Genomic DNA, 26,949 nt, shown 5'->3' with positions numbered 1-26,949 from the left:
GGGCATGAGTTACAAGTTAATGTTATAAGTTATAAGGTAATGTTTATAGGGTTTTTGGAACCTTTCCTGCCCTGCCACCTCGCAGGAAGGGGGGGAGGAAATAATTCTTATTACCACATGAAAAATATACTGAACGAAGGTCCAATGGTGATGAGAATATGTTTCCATATAATGATAAATTTGTGATTAGTAAAATAACAATTCAAAATCATTTAATATTAAAAATTAAACTTAAACATTCTTTCCATTGTAATATAGCTGATTTATATCAAATTAACCATTTTCAATAGTGTATTGTATCTCAATCAACTAACTAAAATATTTTTTCTATATTCAGAAGTTAATAGTTGTCATGACGAAATCATCAAATGTTCAAAGTTCTGCCATTAACATGTAATTGTCAGATTGATTCAGAACAATTAAAGGAGTTTGTGATTGCTTCTGATACTTTCCGTTCTTATTTTTAATATAATATTATTATTTCAGTTGTAATAATTTTGTCCTAGATATTTTACTGACTTATTTGGTTTACAAAGGTCCCAATTCCCGCAGGAGCAAGATTATCTGTGGTCGGAGCAGAATTTAATTTTAATTTCTCTCTACACATAAAATATTTATTTACAAATTCAAACTTATTTATTTTAAAATCATTAAAAGAAAACAGTCAAAATTAATTACGGATTTTAAAACCATTCATGCAACTGAATACAGAGGTTTTTTAATAAGCACGTTATTAATCACTTTTCTCATTTAATAAATGTTTGCGCAGTTTGATAAAACTGTTATAACTAAAATTAATAAATATTAGTTATAGTCTTAGGCATTGGAACAGAGGAGAGTGGGTACAAAAGTACCGATCCTCAATAAATGTCATATCAATTATATTTTATATAACTTCTAAACAGTGGTTTATTATATATTTACAGACGTTTCATTGTATTGTATTTCTTTGAAAAGTAATGCACTTTTAAAATATGAGGAGTTTTAAGTGTATTGTTTGATATAATTTCCCCGACACTAGAAATCTATTTATTTCTAATGAAGTATTTATTTTTAGCCTAAATATGATTACGGTTCCCTACAGTTGTAAATATTAACGTGAGTTAAGTGTTGACTTCCCCTTATCTATATGTCCATAGCAGTACTAATTTAATATTTTTTTTTTTTTTTTTTTTTACAAAACTAGAAATAAGTTTTTTTTTTGTGAAACAAACTAGTTTGATTTTCACAAAGATTTTCAAATACACACCCACTTCTGTTTCAGAATCACTAAAAAGCATGAGCAACTGTATACTATGAACGATTAACACATCAGTTTCGCTGTCAAGGCGTTTTTGACATTTTAGATTTAATTAGAACAAACTTTTTGCTCGTTTAATGAAAAATTTACGAGCAAACAAGTCAAATTAGAACTGTGCAACTAATTTTTAATTAAGATAAGGTTCGTGATGGCAACATTGTTTGTGTTTAGCGAACTGATGAAACCTTACTGTAACCAGTAGTTTGCCTTTAAGCATTTAAGTTAGGTGTTAGTCTGTTGATATTTAATAACAATCGCTATGTGCTTCAAATCGTATATTTGTCACTTATCTATTGGTGCCAAATCGGTAAAGGATATGTAGTTCTCTTTTTCTGCTGAGTGTCGTACAATGCTCATTCAAGATGATGATGGGTGATCAGTTTCGTACTAAAGTGGAACCGTATTCCCCAAAATCATCTCCAAGAGGGGCTAGGTCTCCTGTTGTTTCTAGGCAAGATTCCACGGGAACCTTAAAAGCCACAATTTCTCTTGGAAAAAATCCCTCAATCGTCCATAGTGGACCTTTCTATTTAATGAAAGAACCCCCAGGTAAGTAGAACTTGTATTTTTCAATGTCATGAAGTTCATATTTACTGCATTATTATTTAATATAGTTTTAAAAACTATTATTTGTGTTATTGCTTGTTAGTATACATTGTGTATGAATTTTTATGATTAGTAATATTTTTACTGTTCCTTCTTTCTGTGATGTGATTATATTGGTTTATTCTAGCGGAAAGCGATTTAACTGGAGCAGTGAATTTAATGGCCTATTATGGCCTTGAACATACCTATAGTAAATTCAGTGGAAAGAAAGTAAAAGAACAGTTATCATCATTCCTACCCAATCTCCCTGGAATTATTGATACTCCAGGACACCAAGATAATAGGTAAGCAGCTGTTAAAATGTTTTCTGTTTTGACAAGAATAGAATAAAACAAACATATCTTATCTAATAGCAAACCATTGTCCATAAAAGTTTTATTAAATATTTAGGACACATGTTAATTTATTTTCTAACTTCTAGGATAAATTAATCTGCTCCAAACTATGCTAGAATATCTTACATTATAATGACTCCTATAAATTCCTCGCAATAAAAGTCTTCGATGATTTTTCTGCTCTAATGAACAAATTTTATGTTCTTTCAAATATTTTAAGCACTAGTTCCTTTTTCTTCCAGGGGCTTCGTTAAAAAGACTAGATATGAACATTATTTTAGAATCGAGTCTAATAATTATAAGTTATTAAAAAATAAATGCCTCTTTTGAGCCTTCTGCCATGCTTATTTTCATTTATTAGTTCAAATATTAAAAGCATCATTAAAGTCACATAAATATTAAAACATTTTTATACTGAGAAATCCAAGAAATTTTAAAGGCTCTTGGCTAAAACTTGGTACCATATCATTGGTCCATTTAGCAATAAGCCACAGAAATTCTTTTATGTGGAATATAAAAGTTTTCTCACCGATCCTATTGTTAAATGACTGAATATTGCTTTGATTATTAAATTATTATTATTCAAATATTGAATTCATTTTTCTGTATAACAGTAAGTTTGGTTGTTCATTGAATTGTGATAAGTATGATACATAAGTTTATTGTCATAAGTTATTTTTATTAATTGTATTAAATCATTTTATAAAAAATAATAATTTTTTCAATTTATTCTTTTAGTTCTTTAAGATCTGTGATAGAAAAACCACCCCATGTCGGTAAGGAACTTCGACCCCTCAGTTCTGTGCAGTTAGCTGGCTTCCGCTTACATCCAGGACCCGTACGTTTTATTTCTTATTATTTATAATGATTTCTTAAACAGAAAAAAGAGAGTACGGAATCAGTCATTAGAAATTATTTTTATTTGAAGAATAATATTTTTATTTTTCTCTTACTTCATCATTATATTTTGTTAAAATTCAAAAATACTTCTGACTAGTTTAAAATTTATTTAAAAAAGTAATATATATATTTCTTACATATGATATTGATGGGATAACTTTATATGGTTAAAAGAGATAAAATACAAAAAGTAAAATATATATCAAAACCAATGAAGACATAATGGGAAGAAGGTGGTGCATAGCAATCACATTGATTAAAAAAATAGGATTTAATGCATTTTTTTCCTATTTTAGGCTCTAAAACTTAATTTTTTTAATTTCTTAAAAAATAAACAAGGTTTTATTTAGAAAGATGTATTTGAATATATTCAGATCTTATACCATTCGCTAAATTTAATTCACAATTATTAATTCTATAGCCTATGGGAAATATGATTTTAGTCCCACAAAATTAAAACTTATTAAAGGCTTGTTTATAATGTTTCAGTTTTATTTTTGTCACAATTTGATGATGAAAAATTTCTTTCAAAACACTTCGGAAAAATCCTTAAAAATTTTCTCCCTCTAACATTAAATGATCAGCTCTTTTAATAAAAAAAAACGGTTAAAAGGAAAAAAATGAACAAAGATTACCGTAAATATAACATGAAAAAATTGGAATAAAATTCAATAGTACTTCTCATTCCTTGCAAGATGCCTCTTAAATTCAAATTTTCACAAAAAGGGTTACTAAAGTCATTCTTTCTGCTAGCTCCTCAATTAAAAGAAAATTGATATTTTACATTATAAATGTAGTTTAATTGTTTTTAATTTTTAACTATTTTACTCCCAGTGAGACAATATGTCCCAGTGGATAGTTCGAATGGTCTGTTGAGTTAAGTAACTGCAGGAAATGGGATTGCTTCTTAGTACCTTGGACAAAAACCCATTTTTCCATCCATAAGGTCTCATTGAGAGATTTCAAGGCTAATTTTTTTTTGCTTTCTCAATTGAGAGTGAATGTGTTTATATCGCCTTTCATCATTCTCCTTATTATGGTCAGATGGCATTAAAACAAATTTTCAAGCTCCTATGCCAACTCTAATGCCAGGACAAGTCCATTGCAAAAAATACATGCAAGTTATTAAAAACCATTTTCATTGAATACATCATTTTCATTTCATTAAAGTTGTAAACTCCAGAAGATGTCAACAATGTTATATGGCAACTGGCCTGGGGTTCTCCCACTTATTTCAATTAGGAGATGGAGACAGTAAAAATATATCAACCTGTCAGGGCCCATAAGCATTATGTTCTTAAAACGATGACAGAGAAAATATTATTCAACAGATTATCACATATTTTGTCAATTGACTAAATATAGTGTTGAAAAATTGGAATTATTTTTGACTTTTTTAAAAATTATTTTTAAATTTGTAAGCAGATTAAGTGCCAATGAGAAATTACTATGGTGGAATGACTAAATGAGGGGTTCCCTGACTTTTTTTGGCAGCGGAACCTTTTAGTAGTAGTAGGTAAATGGCAGAACCCCTACATTATCATTTGATACAAATAGAGTATCTAATGCTTTTCAGCAAAAGCTGAGAAAGGCTAGGATACTAATATAAGACTGAAGAAAATCTGAGACTGTAAGGTTCAAAACTGTGTTGAGTTGACTTGGAATAACCCATTCCTTAATTATTTTGTGGAACCTCATAGTTCTGCAGAATTCTGGTTGAGAACTACTGTACTATATGTTCATTGCATTTTCAAGGGGTATCATATCCAATAAAGTACCTTAGGCATAATCAGATGTTCAGAAATGTTTTCCTAACACTTAAAAATATATTTATCTAATTAATCTTTGTCTATCTCATCTGAATTACTTTTAAAAACTGTTATTCGGAACACCAATAATTTATTTATTTTTATTCTGTTACTAGTTTGAAAACTAAGTTGTGATTATATTCCTGTAGTGAATGACTTTATTTTCATTTGATTGGAAAGTTTTTTCACTTTTAGTGGCATAAAGAAACAAGGAACAGAAATACAATAAAAAATAAACACTTTTAAATTAAAATAAAAATTTTCATAGTTGTTGGTTATTTAACTAATTTATTTGCTTTTTCACTTGCAGCTGCCAGAGCAGTACCGCTATGTCAACCAAGCTCCAATGAAGAAGCATAAGAGTCGACATAAGAAGCATAAACATAAAGGTGGAGAAGGGGTAGGGGGAGGAGGTGGAGAGCTAAGTGCTGGTGAGGGGGGAGGAGAGGCACATGAAAAGAAACACAAAAAGACCAAAAGACATGATGATGAGAAAGAGAGGAAGAAGAGAAAGAAAGAAAAGAAACGAAAGAAAGCAAAGCACAGTCCAGAAGGTGCTACTGGTGGCCTCACCCCCTCCCAGCACTCCAATGGCTGACATTCGGCCTACCTCTAGCCCTCTCCTTGTAAATATATTAACAAAAGTTTATATATTGTATATTTATATTGTCTATTTGTTCCCAAACTTTATGTAAGTTATCATTAATTATTTTCATTTATTTTTATGTTTCTCGTATATAACATCTCTTCCTATATTTAAAGTTTTGAAGATTTTTTCTGTTTTGAAATGGTGTTCTGATTGCAGGTAATAGACAAGGAAATTATTCTTTTTCAAACTACTTTAAATCAAATCTTAGTATTGTCACCGTTATAAATTTATTTTTCTGAGATAAGTAGAGATTTTGTTACACTATTTGTTTGTATGTTTAGCATACAGACCACACTTTATAATTATTTATTCTTTTCCATCCAGTAAACAATGTTCCTTGTTTTATTAAAACCTACTTATAATTATATTTCAAATGACACCATTTTTTTTCTAGCAGTTGTCTTTCCTTTATATTAGTTACTGTCCTTCAGAATCTAGGAAAACTCATTATGTATCAACAGCTGTTATTTTATTATTGAAATTGAAACTAAAGGTTTTTTTAGAATAAGAAGGAAAATTGTAATATTGAATATATTACACAAATTTTTATTTGTTGAAACCACAAGTGCCCATACAAACTCATTGCAAAAAAATACAAAATTTATAATTATTATTGTTGCCTGAATTTATAATACATCATTGTTTCTTAATTATCTGTTAGAGCTTAAGCTGTACAGTTAAATTCTTTTCAATTTTACAAGAGAGTGTAGACTTCATTTTAAAATGAAAGGTGTGCCTCGATCATTTTTCATGAGTAAATTTAAACTTAAGCATTTGTATCAAAACGTAATGTCTTCTTAGTATTTTATAATTTGTGTTCTGCATTTACTTTCACCCTAAAGGGCATAATTGACATCGTAGTAAAAAATGATCAATGCTTCCTGTAAATTATATTTGTATATATATTTGTAGTTAATTTTATTCTTGTAATTAGAAAACAGTTTGGGAACAAAATTGTATATGTATAAAGTTGGAGAATTAATAATATCTGAATTATAGTATATGTTTATTGTTATAGATGAGATGATTTAGCTTGGCTATGTCGGTTTCCTCATAGTAAAAGCTAAGGATGGTCAGTCTGTATTTTTGTTTAGTAACATGCTTTTTTCATTTTTCTTAATCTTAATTCTACAAAAATATCCTTAGCGTCTAATTTATATAACTGACTGGTTACAGATTCTCAATTTTCTAAGGAAGCATGCACGAGTTGTTTTTTTTTATGATATATTGAATGAGAAGTGCTAAAATCAATCCATCAATTGGTTGGGTCATAAAAAATATCACTTTTTGGTGCAAAATTAATTAAATATGAATGAATGCAATGCGATTTTATTAATAATTCAAAATTAGCTCTTTGACTTCTGTACAATTCTTCTATACAACAATTTTTTTTTTTTTATCTTCTTAAATGCTCAGGATCTGAAAAGAAATAAGCTCTTGATTTGCCTTTTTCAACACAGAAGTTGTTGTAAGCGCTCAGTTTTTAAGAAATCACTAGGTCTCTGATTGGCCCTGTGCATTACTACTAGAAATTACCTCAATTTTTAAATCTAGTTGGTCTCAAAATTCATAAATATTAATTATATTTAACTTTGATTTAATAGTAACACATCTAACAAAAAGAAAAATTCCAGAACTAGTGCTGTAGACTGGGGTTACTTTCTCTACTTACGTTATTCTAAAGCAGTCTGTTTAACTAAGTAACTCCACTTAGCAATCTATAAATTACATCAAACATTAAAAAAAAAACTTTTTTTCTCAGATTTACTACTATTAAAGTAAAGCAACAATGTAGGAGCATTAGCCCATGCTTACTCAATTAACTTAATTAATATTGAATGAACTTGATTAACATTGAACAACTTAATTAAAATTGAAGTTCTCCACTAATTATTGCTTTATCCATCATCAAATTTTTATTGTTTTTACTCATATTTTATTAATTTCATCTGCCAAACTGATGTTTGCTGTGATACAACCAAATTTTTCACGATTGTATATGAGTAAAAACTATTACTTATTGAATTTACAATAATGCTGTTACCAGAACTTAAATGCATTGTCGATAATTAAGAATTTTTTTTTGTTATTTAAGTTTATATATATCAAGTTGTGATTTACTTGATCTGTTTTCTTTAATCACTCATGTTCATTTTTCTGGCAACAATTTTATAGAATCAGAATTATAAAGTTTTTTTTTTTCAAAGATCAGATTAAAATTGTCTTATCAACCTAGTAATATGATTTAGAATTTTTTGTAAATTTTCGATTATTTTTTCTTTAATTCAAATTTTTTTTGGAATTGGATAAATTTCTTATAACTAAGTATTTAATTTTAAATATTATTTCTTTGTTGTTTTCTGTATGAGTGTATATGCATAAATTAATGATTTGTTCTAAACCAAAGTTTAATTATTATAAGCCCTATGTTAGTTAATATATCATTTATTTATTTGTTTTCCCAAAAGGTTGAAAAAATGTTATATGTTTATTAAGGTAATTAATCTAATGGGGTATATTTTAGAAAGAAAATATACTATATTAGATTCTAAAAAATTGTACCAACCTCTATATGCTTCATTTCTGTCTTCATGCGTTAAAATTAAGCCTATGTTTTTATTAAATTTTATTTTTATGGTTAAAACCTAATGAGGTTTTTAAGAGTATAAAAATGACCCGTGAAGGATATAAATTTTTCAAACATGCAATTAAGTTTTTCTTTTTACATTTTCCAACTACCTTTACTGCTGTTCACAATAAATCGGTTCCGCCCTAGTAGACATTATCCTAACTGGAGGAAAAACCTATCTGCCTCAACTTACAGCTTAGTCATGAGAACAGAGCAGTTTTATCCTGATCAGTGCATTTTAGATTTTGTTGGTTGAAAATTTGGCTCAATATGTTTTCCAATGTAGTCCTAATGTTGATACAGCTTCCAAAAATAGTGGTAATTGGCCTATTTCTGGTGAATAATCTTCACCATCTCTTAATCATATAAGTTTCAATAATTTATCGGCATAAATAAATAGGTTCGTTTATATTCTAATCCACTCTAGTTATGGACCTATTCTCTAAAATTTGTAATTTAAATTTCAGTACCTGTTGATGATGTCCAATTACCTCAATAATGTATTTCTTAAAATTAAGCAATAAAACATGGAAAATTTTGTGTAGCTTAAATATTTTTGACTATGAGGAAGCCACTTGAGGGATACGGTTGTAGAAATAATGAATAAATTCTAAACTGATACATGAATAGTGAAACATTGTCCTGTTTGTGTACAGCACTAGTTGAAAATTAGCTATAGCTAAGAAGAGACTGTAAATAATATTTAAGTTGACTTTTTTCCTTTAAGGTAATATTTTGTTATTTGAAATTATTTAGAATCAATTTAATTACATATATGAATTGTTCACTGATGTATGTATCTATGACCTTTTCAATTTTCATATGTTAATTCAGAGTACAAATGTAGTGCTGTTTGGACTGCAAAAATAAAATTATTTAACAATTTTATTATATTTTTTACATTTTTTATTTCTCCAAAAATCACTGTCATTTTCCTTTATCAAAGAACAAACAATACATTATTCCTTTGGGAAATGATGAGAACTTTTTCTCTTATTTTTAATTTTCTTTTCCTATGCTACTATATTAAATATTAACACTATATAAAAATGAATAATGAAAATTATCAATTAATCAGAAACATCATATTTTAATAAGAGCATTATACAAGTTTTTTAAAATTGAACTAATGGTTTAATTGAAATAACATTTATTTATTTATTCAACATTGTTTTATTTTTATTTGGTAACCACAATGATAGGACAAAACCATAGTTGGAAGGGACACAAAAAAATATAATTTCTGCACATTTGGTTTAACGCTTCATTGCAAATTTATTGAGTTGATATCTTTGGAATTAATTGAATCTGAAATTATAATCCACTACATGGCATCAGCTCTTTCAATGACATCATGTTAAGAACTTCTGTAATTGATATTTAAAAAAAAATTGTTCTGGTTCTTCTATACACACTTTGTTTTTTATTTTAAATGCATCACTAAGAAGGTCTTTGAAGAACATATATTTTTGCAGCAGCTCTGGAAGTGAATTTGGAATTTGGGAAGCATTCAGCTTTGGAAGGGTATCTATAAGCAAATTAGCCATAACATCTAGCTAAGAAATTTAAGATCTAGCTTTTATCCATCAACGAACATGTCTTATATTGATGTACCATAGTGAATCATTTCTTGAAAATGTATGTTTTTATCGATTGGCTTTATTTTCAATTGGTTAGAGATGCTCTGGATCTAGTTTTAATTGAGTAGATGTATGAAATAATGATTTTGAAGAACAAAGATTTTTCTGAATAGGTGTATACTTTCCTCTTGAGATGACTGATATATCCGAGCCCAAATTCTTGAAACAGCACTATTAATTATAGCTAACACTTCCTTTCATTTAAACAGGTATTTAGAAGACCCAACCTTTTAAAAACTTGTTTCATTCTCCATTTATGGACCCAATCCAGCCTTCTATCTATCTAATTTCAGCCCGAAGTTTTTATGGCTATCAAACAAATCCAAAGTTGTTCCAAGGAAGCAAAAATCAGATTTCTGACCTTTCCAACCATTCCCTTTTTGAGGCATGTTTTATTTGTCAATAGGAGAAACTTATATTTGGAAATCAGTAATTTTCTTTAAGGTTGTTCCACATTCCCACATTACTTCCCAAGTATAAAGTATGTAGAAGCTATGTATGGTTTTCTTTATTTGACAAAATTTCCTTTTCTAATTTTTTTAACTACTTCTATTTGAGAAAAAAATCTTCCTTAAAAAGCCTTTTGTGCCCAGTTCTCAGTGTTTAGAATGTACCATACAACATACTCAAGATGGAGGAACCATACTAAATTATCACTCTGATATATTGGCTGATTTGAATTCTCAACCTTCAGACAGGGACTGTAAATCAGTGATCTAAACTAATTTCAAACCAAAGAAATGTTATTAGACTAATATGATCTATTGATGGTAGCTTGCTCCTTTTAATGCTGTGATATTTTATGAACAGTTAATAATGATGCATACTAGTAGCATATGGCTCTGTTGTCAGGTTCTACGATGACTTTCCTTTGTGCTCAACTTGCATGGAGCATAATTTTTACATGTCACTTGTGATAAAAATGTTTGAATGCTTTGTCAATAATTTACTCAATATTTAAACTTATCCGTGCTTTATTGAGTTATAAATGTAGTGCAGATTAAAATCGATGAGAAAAGCTATATTTTCTAAACAGTTTCAATATTCTTATGAGTCAAAATCTTCATCTTGAAACTGAATTAGAATTACAAGGTAAGTAGTTACACTTCCTATTATCTGAAAATCAAAAGAAATTAAAAAGGTTTTAAAAATATATTAATTACAAAATCCTAATGAAATGGTCTTCATTCTTCAATGAAGGTCTGCTCTGGTGGGAATAGACCTACCTCTGAACAGTAGGTTTTGAGATAATTAAAAATAATTTTCTCAAAAACCTTGCCCTAATCAAATAATATATTAATCAAAGCATATATTTGTGGGTCATTGCTAAATTAGCGATTATAAAAAAAAAGTGAGTAATTGGAATTTGGTGAGAATGAAAGTGGCACAAAGCAATTTTCTTTACTACAAGCTACAACTAAGTGAATGTACTTAAATGATAAATGTTAACTATATAGATATTATTTTAATATGTATTATGTAGCTGAATTATACATACACATATATTTCTTTTTTTTTATGGTTGGCTCTACAGAGCTTATAGATAGAGAATAGCCATCTCCATGCCTGCCTTTCCTGGGCTACTGCTTTTCAGTTTGCTGCATGCAGCTCTTTTGCATCTTTCTTGATTCTGTCTATCCACTTGGTTCTTGGCCTCACACATGGTCTCTTTCCAGCTATACTGGCATTCATTGTTGTGTAGAGGCATTGTAATGGATTGTTTCGAGCCACATATCCCGCCCATCTTAAGATTAACCTCCTTGCCACCATATTATGGGATATTGACTGATTGGTCTCTGCGAGCAGTTCACTGTTAGTTGTTCTCCTCCATGTGTTAAGGCTCTGATCCCAGATCACTCCTGTAATTGTACAGAGGACTTTCCTTTCAAGTCCTTAAATTCTGCTTTCTAGGGCACATATTAGAGCCCCTCTTTCACAGCCTTATATCAGTGATGACTTTACCATGTCGTCATACACCCTTAGCTTCAGATTTTTGGAGATTTTTTGGGATTTCAGTATTCTTGGGCGGGAGAAGAAGGTTCTGATGGCCCTTAATATATGGTTATATTTCAAAACCTTTAAAACAATCACTCATAAAGTGATAAAGTGAATTATAGTTTCCGAGGTAGAATAAGCCTAGCTCAAATTATGGGATTTGGGAATTGAGAGAAGAAGGATCTGTTTGCGCTTGTTATGAGCTGGTCTATCTCAGTCTGTTGATGATTTATTGAGGTTATCGTGGAGCCGAGATATTTGAAACTGCCTACTTTTTGTAAACGATTTGCCATATATATTTAAATGGGATATATGCATATGAGGTACTGAATGCTGAATTCATAGTAGACCTGGGTAAAGTTTATTTGAAATAATATTGTTAAATAACCTAACCAAATTATTTTTTAAATAAACAGTTTGTAATCTAGTTGTTATCACTTTTGTAAGGATAACCTTGTTTCAAAAATGTACATAATGGTTATATATTTCCTTAATTATTATTATAAATGGAAGATGCTCCCGGTGCAGTCAAATAAAACTCAAATATTTTATCACTATTTGAGTTTTATTTGACCGCACTTGGACCACCTTCCATTTATTATTACAAATGGTCAATCAGCAATCTTCCAGTAATTATTATTATATATGAAATTTTATTTATTGATTTATTATAAAACTGACAGCAATATGATTATTATTAATATATTTATGACTAAAAAGGAAAACAGTTTAAATGAGATATTTAAAAATATATTTATTTAAGGTTTAATTTATTTATTATAGTTTTAATTTAAAAAAAAAAAACTGTCATATATTAATTTAATTGTTGCATGCATTAGGTTAATAGTGTGAATTTCTTGGTACATAACCTGATAATGGGGTGATAGTGCTGATGTAAATGAATCATTAAAATAAAGAATGTTAACAAGGAAGAGTACTTCACTAAATCTAATTATATTTTTGAAATAATTTTACTAGAATTTTATTTGTTAAATGATCATTTCATGAAATAAAGTTATTTCAAGATTGATGAAATTATTATTACATCAAATATTTTTTTCTGAATTTACAATTTTGAGAACAAGAAGTTAATTTAAGTTCTAGAAGATTATTGATTGACCGTGTGTATAGATGAATGGAATATGGTCCGGGTGTGGTAAAAAAAAACTCAAATAGTAGATAATTATACTCTTTTATTGAGCCAACGTTTCGTCCCACGTTGCAGGGCTTCATCAGGGCTAAAAAAGATACAAACACTATAGTTACAAAAGGGAAAAAAAGAAAAAACGTAAGTGTAAAATAATAGGGGTATAAAATGTAAAAACGTAAGATATAATAAGAAAAATTAAAGGTTATAAATAGTAAATGAAAAGGGTAATAGTAACAGATAGATAAGAGAAGAAATATTAAAGAAAGTACAAATAGAGAGATGAAAAAAGAAAAAAAAAATACAAATCAAATGATGAGACAGAATGCATACCTGTTTTGACGGCAGTCTTACACTTATGTTTTTTCTTTTTTACCCTTTTGTAACTATAGTGTTTGTATCTTTTTTAGCCCTGACGAAGCCCTGCAACGTGGGGTGAAACGTTGGCTCAATAAAATAGTATAATTATCTACTATTTGAGTTTTTTTTTACTGCACCCGGACCATATTCCATTCATTAATTTAAGTTCATTTTAAGCAGTCAAGAGTAAATGCCATGACAGAAGTTGTCTTTTAATTTACACCATCACAGCAAAGTTTTATAATGTTAGTAGATTTTAGGATAAAGGTAAAATATTGTGTTTAAAAAACAATAAAACAGTGAAATAACAATATTAATTATATTGCTCTGTTTGAATGAATAATTATTTTAATATATAAATACAGGCAGTCATTTGATTGAAATTATTTCTAATTTATTTTTTTTATGAAATAACCCTTTACTTTATTTAATAAATACATCATTTAAACAGTACCCAGGTCTAGTTTATAGATAAAGTAATTATGGTAAAGTGTCCTGCTAGGAATGAAATCATAACAGCTTCAGTTGTCAAAATTGGCCTTCTTATCAGTCAGCTTGATATTGTGGCTTGAAAAATTAATATCTTTTGACAATATTTGATTATCTTATTAATAATAGATGAGTGTAGAGAACTCAGGTTTTCATCTAAATATATTGTAATACTTGTGGTATGATAAAAATATAAATAATAAAATATATATGTACATATAGTTGACCGTAAAAATTGATATATAAGAAGATGGTCAGGGTTGTGGTCAAAAGAGAAACAAAAATAGTTGTAAACTATTTTTGTGTATCTATAAAAAAAAATAAAATGAACAGTTTATTAAAAGGCATTAATTGCTCTTAGCAACTATGTACCACAGGCTACATTGGAAAGAGCTCAGTTGGTTAACATGGGGGTCAATGCCATACCACAGTTTGTTACAACTTGGATATTATTGTTTTGTTTTTTTAACATAAGTACCAAATTATTTTTTTTAATTACTGATTTGTTGTTTTTTAATGCATACAACTTACATATTCTTAAAAGATTAGTTATTTATGTGTTTTATAAAAAAATTAAAATTAGAAAAAATGAAATAAATCTTGTAAAAACAATACTAAAGAATAAATCAGCCCTAGAAAAGTACAACATATAAAATAAAAATATTAAAAAGAGGGTTAGAAATGAAAAAAAAAAATGGATAGATGAGTTAGCTATAGATGCAGAAGAAGATAAAATGACATAACAGGGAGCTTTAAAAAATCACCTGTTTACAAGAGGAAAGGAATATTACCGAAGAAATAGGCCAGATAAAGAAAAGCAAGATCTTGACTACAATGAAGTAACAATTGCGAAGATGGGAAGAACATTTACTATAATAGAATAAAGTAAGAAATGGCAAAGCCCCTTATATATGGTCTTCATAGAGAATTGGAGAAAGCTTTTGTCTCTGTGAGTAGGAAAATAATGTGGCAATTGCTTGCTAAGTATGAAATCCTGGAAAAAATCTTAAATATTATATGAAGACTTCAAGTACCAGGCTTTCTCTATGAAGGCAAACTTTCTGAGGTAATTAAAACCTCAACTAGGGTATGTCAAAGATGTGTCTTGTGTCCCACTCTATTTCTTGCTATAAAGGATAATGTACTGCGTACAACCATAGGAAATGGAAAGAGAGGAATAAAGTGGAACATTATGGATCAATTTGAAGACTTTGAGTTTGCTGATGACATTTGTTTCCTAGCTCAGCGCTTCCAAGACATTGAGTAGAAATTAAAAACACTAAAAAAAGAATCAGTAAAAGTGGTTTTGTCCTTAAATACAGGTGAAACTAAGGAAATATTGATAAATAGCATAGTTGAAGATAGGTTAGAGTTGGAACCAGACGAACCTATCGAAAAAATACCTATAATAGATTCATCCTTCTATCTAGAAAGTATAGTAAGTGACGGAGAAACAGATGAGGATGTAAAGAACAGATTGTGCAAAGCAAATGGAGTATTTGTTCAGTAGTATACAGTTTGGAAGAACAAGAGCATCACTCAGAATACCAAACTTTTTTTTTTAAACAAATGTCCACTTGTATGCCTTCAGAGTTTGGAGGGTCACTAAAAGAACTCGGAAAACACTTTAATTATTCGTTAATAGATGCTAGAGAAGAATACTTGGCATCCACTGGCCAGAAACTAGAAAACTAACCTCAAGACAATAGAGGATAGGAAAGGAATAAAGGACAAGGAATAGAAATAGGAACGGAACAGAGGACAATCAAAGATAGGAAATGGAAGTGAACTGTTCACACCTTAAGGTAGGATGGTAGTGCTATAGAAAAATATGCACTTAATTGGAATCTGCAGTGTGCTCGGAATCAATGGCAACCCAGGAACACATTAAAGGGATCAGTGATGAGGGAGTTGAACCAGTTGGGATGTCAGTGGATAAAAGTGAAACATTTTTTGGCAACTGATCAAGATCAATGATGAGAATCTGTAATGGCCCTTTGCTTCCCCAATGGGAGCTAAAAGATTACTACTACTATCTACATTTAAAATTGCACACAGGCTTCAACAGACGGATATTTTTTTCAATTGTCTATGTATTCTTAATTATTTAAATAGATAAATTTTTTGTATCTTAATTATCAATAAACATATAAAAAATAAAAAAATAAAAAAATGAGCAAATAAATAAACTATTTAAAACATAAAGATATATCAGCAATAATTGTAAATTTATTTATTTTATTTTACCTTTTTCCACAGAAAATGCAACAAAATGCCCAGGATCATATTGCTTTATGGTTTATAAAGTATTTAATCTGTCATGACTATTATGACTGTCTTTATTGTTTAACTATTTAACTATTTTGATATATATATATTTTTTTTTTTTTGAGATGGCAATTGAAGAAAAAAGAAAGGTAATTCAGTGCATTAAAACAACCACTTTAACTTATTTATGCGTTAACTTTTTTATTTTATTTTTTTTCCTTAGTCAATTATAAAGAATAAATAATAGTTGTCTGTGGATATTTCATAAATTAAAGAAATTATAATAAGGTTTAGATGAACTTGGATATTCCATTTAAGTACCATCAGCAATCTTTGCTGGCATATCGTCCTTTGCTGGATTTTATCTAAACTTAAATCTACAACAGACAACACGATTTTCTTGTATACAAATCTCGGACAACCTCTTGGATATTTTACCTATTAAAGAATTGATTTTCTTTTTCGTCTTATGTTCTTTATCCAACCAAGCAACTTTGCTCGTCTATTTTAATTACTCCAATGGTATCACTGCAATCATATTTACTTGGTGTATACCACCCAATTCTGTGTTGTCTAGCCTTATTAATTCTGCAGTTCTCTAATTTTTCTTTAGGCTTAGTATTATACAGAATAATTTATTTTTAAAAAAATTGGAGGCATTGTTTTTTCTTGTTCATAAACAAAAACTACTTCAGTTTATTCAACCCAATTTATTTACTTATTTTGGTTTTTCTAAAGCATTATACTACTCTTATAAAATAAAACTAAAACTTGATAATTGAAATAAGTACCGCTGAAACTACAGACTCATTCAATGTGAAAATTCCACAGTGAAAGTCAGTTCTATGAACTTCAAGCAGAGTTAGGAAGGATTTGATCTGAAACAAAACCAAGCATTGTTAGCCAAATTAAAAATAATTTTGTAAAACAAGATAATTCTGAATTTAATAGCTCTATTTTTAAAAACTCTTGGTTTTTAATTATTAACTTCAGAATAAAATCTGATATATCGATTTCAAAATATTTATATTTAATAGAACCCCTTTTTTTGTATAAAAATATATTTTTTAAAATGGTAAAAAATATTTTAAATAAATTTACCAACATTTAAATCACTAATACAAATAATAAAACATTTCATTAAAGACCCAGAATGATTTTAAAAATTATAATGTAGAAGTATTTTAATATAGCACTTATATAGTAGAAATAGAGGCAGGAATCTAAATAAGTTACAGCACGGAAAGGCTAGTGGGTTAGCAATACTTGAGCAGTCAAGAGCAACCAGTAGATTTCAGCCAGTATGTTAGTTATAGAGAATAAAATACAAATTCCAATAAATTAAAAAAATCATTTATGAAAAGAATCAATCCATTAATCAATGTAAACTTTTCCATCCTAGTGAGGTCCTATTTCATTTATACTGAGAAATATCCTTGTAAACTTATTTAGTTTAATCAGTTGAAATGTCGGGAAATCAACATAATCTTACATTTTAAAGTTTAAACATGTATATACTTTTAATATAATTAATAATTATTGATTTTTTTCTACATAAACATTATTATTTCACTATGTTGGCTAAAATTAATACACAATATTTTTTATAAGTTTGTGATTTTTTCTTAAATATTTGTTTTTTAATTTTTTTTTCATCAGCTTCAAGCTTTCTGTTCTTAAATATTTCTCTTCCTTTTGTCATATAAAAAATTTGTAGATTATAAACGGCTGTACATTATGGAAAAAGATACTGTATTTTACCTATGATATTTCATCATAAATCATTTTTACAGTACATGAAAAAAGTTTAAATTAAAAAAGTCTCTCTTTCAAAAAAACTTTATCCATTTCAATAAACTGCAACAGATTATAGGAATCGATGCTTGAGATGAACTAATTCTTGTTAACTACTGATCACCAAGTTTTTGATGTTGGAGGGGTTTGCCAATAATTCACAGATACAGTAAAGCCATCCCAAGCAATCAGGAGTCTTATAGTTCCCAAACCACAATGATAGTCAATCATTACCTCATGATCACCGATCATCGTATTGATGAAAAGAACTTTACGGAAAGAAGCTCCTATCTATAACGTAATATCACTTTCAAGCAGTAAATATCTTATCTATAAGACTTTCAATAATTGTAATTATAAAAGCTCTAATTATATGTGAGTAAAAACATTTTTTGATACTTTTTACATTACTAGTTAAAAAAGTTGGTTGACTCAATGAAAATATTAAAGGATTAAGGTTAATTGGACTTGTAATTACTTACATTTTTTTTCATAGCCATCGGGATACCAGAATGTAAATGCTTACAAAGGATGAATGATGTGTCATTCCCCTGAGTTATAAAATTAATTAGGTTTTATAGTAGTAAATTAAAACATAAAAATCAATATGCTGCAATATATCAGAATTACATGATAAACAAAAATAAAGCAGATGGGTTCAAGAGATGTTTGGAATTTTATTATTAATAAAATTTGATTTGAACTCAAACAGGATCTATGTAAATTATCTAAATAGACTTTCTTCCATGAAATTTTAATCCAACAATACTTCCATTAAAAAAAAAGAGCAGAAATAGTTTTAAAAAATGTTGAGTTCAATCAGAAAAAAAATGTATAAACATTTTTTCTTTAACAATTTAATATAGTCAAATGTAATAACTCTTGATTTTCAGTTTCCCAACAGATACCAATTAAACAATAATGATTACTATTTTCGGTAATTTAAATTAAGCAACCATTTAACACTACTACCTGTAAAAGAATTATTTTTCATGTTGAATTATATAATAATTTTTGTTTTATTAGTAACTTTAAATACATAACTGGTTAAATGTACATTTATATCTATATTATTAATTTTTTAAAACACATTTAACTGCTCAAATTTACAACAAAATTATTAAATATAATGGAAATGAAACATTCAAGTCAGAAATTACAATAATTGCATTATTTTTTATCAATATTTATAATTATGTTATGTTATGTTCACCATTATGATCTGAATGGCTAAATATAATTATTTTAAGACCAATAAAAAGAACTTTATAAGTAATTCACCAGCTATTGCTTGTAATTTTATATTCTAAAGGTCAAATTCATGCCCCAAAATTGAAATTTATAAAAATTTTAAAGACATTTCATATTTATATATATTTTAATTTTGGGACAGACTTTTATAAATTATCAAAAATATAAAAGATTTGGGGAAATGATTACATAAAAGTTTGTTTATATAAATACTGGTGATATGTATTTTATGTTTCTAGAGAATAGCAAACTTTACCTTAATCAATAAAAATACTTAACAGCTTTTGTTGCCGCACTACATGGTGAAACAATAGCCAAAATCTGTGCTATCTGTAATAGAGTGTAGATTAAGGATGAGACTATATACTGAAAATTCAGGCCATACGAAAGGGTCAAGAAAATGAAATAAGGGCAGTCTATTAATTTTATGAACAAAGCAAGAAATTGTAACTGTAATTGTGTCTTGAAAGAAGCATTGAAATAAGCTATAGCTTCACAGATGTCCCAATGAAGGTCACCACATGACGGTAAAGATTTAATTTCTGTTTCGAATATTTTTGTAGTCACTAGAAAATAAATATTCATTATTATTTCAATGTTTATGTTTGATCATCTAATATAAACTTATCTTTTTAAACTTATTATGTTTTAATAAGTACGCAAAAAACAAGCTCTCAGAGTTATATATCGTGATTACTCAAATTATCATGACCAAAGTAATAAAATAATATTAATGGATGATATTTAAATGTAGACTAAGTCAGGAAATTACTTCCAAACTTATTTTTAAAAAACCAATTCAGCTTACTGAATTTAACTCCCGATGACTATATTAATTCACTGGACAATAAAAAATAAATAATTTTCAAATAATTAAAACTAATATTAATAAGTAAAAACCTGATAAAGTCTCAATAGCAGGAAGATTTGTTTCCATACACTGGTTTCCTGTTGATCGGAGTGTTTTTATAAGCTCTGTGTTTAAAGAACGAAACAGTAATTTTATTCTATTAGTAATCAGTAGTAACTGAAATATAAATACTTGGAATAAAATTTCATAGATATAAGTTGGTGTGTACCAGAAATAAAACTGATTTATTTGGAGACAAATCCAAAAATCCCAAATACGAATCATTATTATGAATGTTATAGTAATTAAAAAAAATATGGAGGTCTTAACACGTCTCTTATAGATATTCAATTTGTTTTCAATTATTTCTAGAATAAAGTATGTCTTTCCAATTTTTTTGTAATTCAAAGCAGCAAATAAAACAACAGCTACAGTTGATGACATAATAGAACAATAGTGAGTAAAAGTAACTACTATTGCTGTGTTGGTAGGCATCAACTTGGTGTTAGGTGAATTCATTTCTAATATCATCCCATAAAAAATGATAGGAATTGTCAACCATACCCACAGAATTCCAAAAATAAGTGGCCAATATAAAAATATTGGTCCATTCACTGTATTTTTTACACAAATCAAACCAAAAAACTTAAACAAGTAAAGAGTAATACTGTCAGCCAATGATTTCATATTGGTGTCTCTAATATTAATATAAGTAAAATATTTAACCATAAGAAGCTAGACAGATTTATTGATTTGAAGAAAATTGAAGCCAATTTATGAAGTAGGTACACACCATCAATTTGACAGCAGCCATTTATCTCTATTGTTTAAATGACAGTTTGATAATTTAGGAATAATGTTTCAAATACTTTACCTAGCAACTCCTTCCTTTTTATTTTTAACATTTTATTAATAAGTTTACTAAATTAGAATAATTTAGTTTTACTAAATTAGTTAAGTTGTATTTACAAAATATACTTATACTAATATAAAAATTTGAATTATTCCTTAGATATTTAAAGAAATAATAATATTATATTAATTTCTATCAATAGTTTGAGTGATAGTCCAGTCTTTAAATAGTTTTTTACAAATAGTTAAGAAAAAATAAGTTATTATAAAAATAAAAGTGCAAACAATCCAGCAATTTTTTTAATTTTTTTTATTGAAAACATTATTATCAGCTGTGAATCTATTCTAAAGTTGTGGATCTCTTATGGAACAGGAACCCGCTTCCTGGACCTGATCCTTCAACAGGTTCGTCAAAACCTTTTTTTAAATTTTATTTATTTAAGTTTCTGTTCTTGTACATCCTTTAAAAGTACATGAATGTACTAAATTTCGAACAATGCATACAGCACATACTTCCCTTAATTTAACAATTTAGCCAAGGTAGTACTACCAGTAAACCAAAGCAACCAAACATAAACATAGCCTCTAATAATCGCTTCACTTCATGCCAGCATACCAGGGTAAAATAACAGAAATATGTGACTATTTATTTTAACATGTTTTTCTTCTTGAGGTGGTTATTTGGTATTTCTTTTGTTTCTATTAGATTCAGAAAAAAAAAACTCAAGAAACATGCATTACTCATACCAAAACTAATATTTCAAAAAAAAAAAAAGCACATTTGTCCCCTTCCTCCCCCTAAAATACATTCTGGCGCTGCAGGAATTGACTCTTTTGATTCTCCATTGTCATAATGAATGATATGTTTATACAAAGTTTCACCGACGAATCATTCTTTTTTTATTTATTTATTTTTTTGTAATATATTACCTGCATTATTTATTGCAAAGTGGAATGGTCATCAGTGGCCACCTTAAGGAAGGAAGATGAATGAATTGATATAACATGGAGGTTACTATGATAACTAAAACATGAAGAACAGCACTATTTTCAAAATTTTCCCAGCATCTGATCAATGCTTTTTCCTCTCTTTTTTATGTAAGTGCTTGTTAGGAAAATAGAATATTTATTTGAAGAAAGAGTAATGGAGTAAGGCAGAACTAGAAAAAAAATGAATAATGATGATTAGAAAATAATCAATGTAATATCAGTGTTACTAATCACTAAGGAAATATGAAATTCTTTCTCATTTTACCACTTTACTTATTTTTTTTTTTTTTTTTAAGGAGATTTTTCAACATTTAATTATCAGCAAACTTTTATTGTGGGCCGTTGTAAAGCTGGAATTAATACTTGGGTCGTCAGATTTACACACCCGATTTTTTTTCTTAATTTGTATAAAATCCTTCTTAAGGTCCTTTTCTTCAAGGTTTGTGGACAATTTCTTACTAAGTAAGCCAAGTCGCTTTTCAATAGCCAATTCCGACGTGATTTGAGGGTTCGATTCCTCATTAAAAATAAAAATATTGAAAATCTTGGAAACAACAAGCAATGAATAACAAAGGAATAAAGGAAACAAAAGTATTTTTCACAGTGATAAAGGGGCATACCAAAAAGGGAAGGGAGTTAGTCTGGTAACAATTTTTCTTCATTGCATAGCTAAAATACCGACTTCTAGCAAAATTGGTATAACTTCTCTAAAATGCTAATGACCCCTCTCTTGGAGGAAAGCTTATTTACCAGCAAAAACTTTGTATACCAAGTTTCATCATGTTTAGCCGAGGTGTTCTAAAGTGCTGATAAAATTGCTCTATGCATTGAATACGGACTATGTATATCTCAAAAATAGTAACCTTCCGTTATTTTGATAACGCTCGTGGATTTGTTATGAACATAGTATCAAAGGATTATAGGTTTAATTGATCGGAGTACCATTTCAAACACAGGTTTTAAATATATGTAATTACTTAATTTTTTTTAAAGTGATAATTTGTTTATTTTTATTAACGATTTGAAATATTGTAGGAACATGAATTTTTTAATGCAGAAAATGTCAGTAAGCTTCATGTCAAATGTCCTTTCACCTTTAGAATGTAAGTAAAATATTATTTATATATTTCTTATTCAATGGAACATTTTTTCCAAATTTTACAATGTTTTTAAAAAAATATTGCAGTTATTAGCAAAAAGATGGGATCTTCTCTAGCAAGAATGCACAGAACTGGTCCAATATTTAAAAAAAGGCCTAATAAAAATCCTCTTGGTTTTGGCATTCCATTTGCAAAAGGCGTTGTTCTAAAAACTTTAATTAAAAAGCCAAAGAAGCCAAATTCTGCAAATCGTAAATGTGTTTTAGTTCGATTATCAAATGGTAAGGAAATGGTGGCGTATATACCTGGTATTGGACACAATCTTCAAGAACACAATATTGTTCTTGTTAAACCTGGGAGACTTCAAGATGTCCCTGGAGTTAAACTTGAGTGTGTTAGGGGAAAGTTTGATCTGGGACATGTTATTAAGAAATAGTCTTAGCAGCTTTATGTATATATCTTATAAGTAATAAACTAGCTCATCATATTAATACATCATGTAAATTATTCCTGTTTATCTTCATATCTTCTTCCATCTCAAATAAGGTTACAACTTAAAAATAATCAATTTTTAAATACTTGAACTGAAACAGTTGTAATTTTGAATTGAATTTTTTAAATTATGTAAAAATTGTTTTCACAGAATTTTTATTTATAACTTTTTCAGTTGAGCTGTTCACAACATTTTTGAGTTGCCTTATCATACCGAGTTGAAACATGATAAGATTAACTTTTTTCTAAAAGGTTACCCAAAGTTTTTGTCTTTTTCTATAAAATACAAAAATATTACATTTAAATACCTAGCCAAAGCTCTTTCTGATCATATTTTTCATATTATTTTGAACATATTTTTCAACCAGTTAACAGTTACGCTCATCTGTTAAATTGAATGAGCTGTCCACTTTTTTCTTAATTATTTTCTGTCATCATGTAAGTGACTCATATATTGGTGGACTATGATATTGGAATTGGATGTTCCACAAATAGTTTAATAAAATTGTCAGCTTTTTTTGGAATATTATAGGAAATTTTCTTTTAAACATGTTTATTTTTTTTTTCCTTATAAGATATTTAGTTGGTATTAATCTTTATTTCGGCAATGTTTATGAAGCTCTGTATTTGCTTTCTGAGACATGTAACTGACACAATAACCACGTCATCTCCTAATTGTACAGTTAGAGTTGTAATAACGTGGATTTTGTTAAAGTTTTGTTCTAAATTTTGACTTAATAAAATAGGAATCATTCTAGATAAGTGGTTAGTGAATGAAGGGATGAATTAAGAGAGGAACACTGTATTTTAAATATATTTGATGGCTACATATGTGTATAAATGTGTTCAACTCGATTATCAACTGCTACTGTTACGGAAATAAATGGTACCATATGCACCTGATATTTGACACAATCTTTAAGAACACAATATTGTTATTATTAAACCTGGGACATGATGCCTCTTATTTAGACTATTTCTTGGAACATAAATAAAATGATTTTTTAGAAAAATATAAATGGAAATTTTATTTCTCAACCACTTATTTGGAAAACTGGCTATTAATATAAAAAATATAAGTGCTGTATTCTACCACATAAAAGAAGTTATTTTGACATCTTTAACACCTTGCGTAAAATTAAAATCTTTTCTTGGTCTGAACTTTTTTTCTCATAATTAGTTTTCTTTCTTTTACTTTTATATGAACATATGAATTAGTAGTTTGTGATTTATTACTTGATTTTAATTAAAATTAAAGGCAATCCTTCCTACCACACCCTCCCCACTAATTCCATCAGGAAGTGATGGTCCTATATCACTTTTGAAACAAGATGAAACAGGAAGAGGAGATAGTTAAATCGAGCAATATTTTAAAAGCGCTTGAAATTGGAAAAAAGCATGAAACCTGCCACTCCTGCCCTCCATGGTAGCCTTATGTTTCTCACCTTTCAAACAGACACTTATAGCGAGTATGTTAGTCAATGTACAACATGTCAAAATCTCACAAGAGGAGATCATAACACAAAAAGGCAATCCTTCCTGGCCGGACCTGCGCCACTAAAACTACTAGGGAGTGACGGTCCTATCTCACTTTTAAAATATTTGCTTAAAACAGGAAGGGGAGACTTAAGCTCATTACAGAGTTAACATCAAGCAATACTTAAAAAGCACCTGAAATTGGAAAACTAGAAGCCCATTCTGCTACTATCTGGAGGCTGAAATTTACTAGTCCCTATCTAAATGTAAAAGTAAAACGTTGAATATACTTCGATATCAACGCAAGGTTGAATATGCTTTGACAGCATTCAAAGTAGGAAAATTCTTCTAAAAAACTATTCCTGAATCTTTTAAAATCTTACATAAGAATCTGGACATTAGTTAAAAGTTTGAAATAATACTGTTTGTACTTATATTACGTACTGATCATGGTTATCATGAGGCTGATATATTTGTTAGGTGATAGGATTTTAATCAACAGATTATTTTTATTCATACTAATAAAAAGGTTGCGATATGTTTTAATAAATATCTTTCACAAAACTCTACTGAGGTTCAGTTCCTTATACCAATAGAATAACAAATGAACTGAGGTAGTAGGTATTGTGTGACCATATCAAGTAAATGTTCTCTGTTTTTTGGATGTATTGCTCAGATCTAATATTTATTTTATTTTATTTTATTTATCTAAATAAAAGAAAAATACCAAGCATTTTAATTTAAAAATATAAGTATTCAATGGTTTGTAAAAAAGTCCGTTCACCGTTTATGGAAAAGTTACACACATTGTTTTCTAGACATTTCAAGGGAAATATAAGTTTTGAGGTATTATTCCAGATAACCAAGTCTCTCAAAATGTTGTAAGTGTGTGTTTAGTAAGTTTAGCTCAAAAATGAAAAGTTTCACGAAACTGAAATTACATATTTAAGGGAGTTATGTGCCTGGGATGTGACAGCAACTTTTTTGATGAAATAGGTTCACCGGAAGTTCCACTTAATAGAATCGATTATGCATATTTTTCGATTTTATCAAAATTGGCTCTAACAATTTTTGTAAACTTATTATATCTATGTATAATTGAATGTTCTTTAATATCAAGTAGGTTTTATATTTACTGAAATAGTTTGATATGGCATAAGTGACAAATGTTTAAAAAATCTTCCTCTAATGTACCTTTAATTTTTTTAATTTGAAATAAATAATCAGTTCTTATTGTTGGTAGTAAAAAACAATAGATAAATACAAAATATTAAAGAATTTGATGAATAACTAATGGGGGAATTAGAAAATCAGATAGGTTTGAATTAAAAAAAAAAAAAAAAAAAATGATACCGCCTGATTGCAGGTATATATATATATATATATATACAACATTATCTTCTTTTAAATTGATTTTTTGGTAGGAAGAAAATTAATTTTCATTATTTCCTCCTCAAAAACCCTAAAATGTGTATTTTTATAGCAACAGAAAAATAAATATGTTTTGTTCATATTTTTTCCTTTTCCTGGTTGTTTTTTTAAAATTTTTTAAATCATTAAAAATAGGGATAATAAACACGAGTCCACCGATCTACTCAAAACTTGGGGATGGGGTGTAAGTAGGTTGGTAAGTGTAAGTTGTGTGATGCATGTGTCGCACCAGATTTTTTTATTCACTAAATATTGGGTAGTGTTAGACGTGGTCTGCCTCAATATTTTCAGATTTTAAATATCTTGTTGGCGAAAAACCCTTAATAGATTCTACTTTTATATAGTTATTGTTGGAATAAAAAATGATTCACATAACTTTTAATACCATAAAAAATATCAATTGGGTACTTCATAGTGGTGCTAAGTACATTTCCACTAACTTTACAAACGACTCAATTAATGGTTCTCATTTTTATGAAAATTATAAATTGCGTAATGAGTTGCCGAATTCTAAATCTGTTCAGTCAAAAAAATTTTCATAAAGCTAGTGAAAATGTACTTAGCAACACTGTGAAGTAAGCCATCAA

The 26,949-nt window shown here is 28.4% G+C and overlaps 2 protein-coding genes across 8 annotated transcripts in view; one reads left to right on the top strand and one right to left on the bottom strand.

Moving 5' to 3' along the window:
• Positions 1-1,513: 1,513 nt before the first annotated feature.
• Positions 1,514-5,993, top strand: MED19 (mediator complex subunit 19). The gene is made up of 4 exons (XM_014424630.3): positions 1,514-1,849; positions 2,034-2,190; positions 2,980-3,079; positions 5,260-5,993. The coding sequence occupies exons 1-4, from the start codon at positions 1,663-1,665 to the stop codon at positions 5,545-5,547; spliced, it is 732 nt and encodes a 243-aa protein (XP_014280116.1). The 5' UTR covers positions 1,514-1,662; the 3' UTR covers positions 5,548-5,993.
• A 3,429-nt stretch (positions 5,994-9,422) lies between these two features.
• The window catches only part of LOC106683256 (gustatory receptor for sugar taste 43a), a 125,185-nt gene continuing 107,658 nt past the window's right edge, over positions 9,423-26,949 (bottom strand). For 2 of the 7 annotated variants that reach the window (XM_014424615.3, XM_014424614.3), the window contains 4 exons: positions 19,451-19,737; positions 18,403-18,471; positions 16,918-17,004; positions 9,423-10,983 (listed from right to left, as the gene is read on the bottom strand). In XM_014424615.3, the coding sequence (XP_014280101.1) occupies positions 10,915-10,983; positions 16,918-17,004; positions 18,403-18,471; positions 19,451-19,737 (512 nt within the window). In that variant the 3' untranslated portion in view covers positions 9,423-10,914. Of the gene's footprint in view, positions 10,984-16,816; positions 17,005-18,402; positions 18,472-19,450; positions 19,738-21,803; positions 22,035-26,949 lie in introns of those variants that run through there. The other 5 variants (XM_014424616.3, XR_010843337.1, XR_010843338.1 and 2 more) reach the window with 5 other exon arrangements.

The sequence above is a fragment of the Halyomorpha halys genome, unplaced genomic scaffold (genome assembly GCF_000696795.3).
Source record: "Halyomorpha halys isolate HHAL.00 unplaced genomic scaffold, Hhal_1.1 Scaffold474.1, whole genome shotgun sequence".
Lineage (NCBI taxonomy): Eukaryota > Metazoa > Arthropoda > Insecta > Hemiptera > Pentatomidae > Halyomorpha > Halyomorpha halys.
Note: the sequence above shows the minus strand (reverse complement) of the source record. Positions and strands in the feature narration are given on the sequence as shown.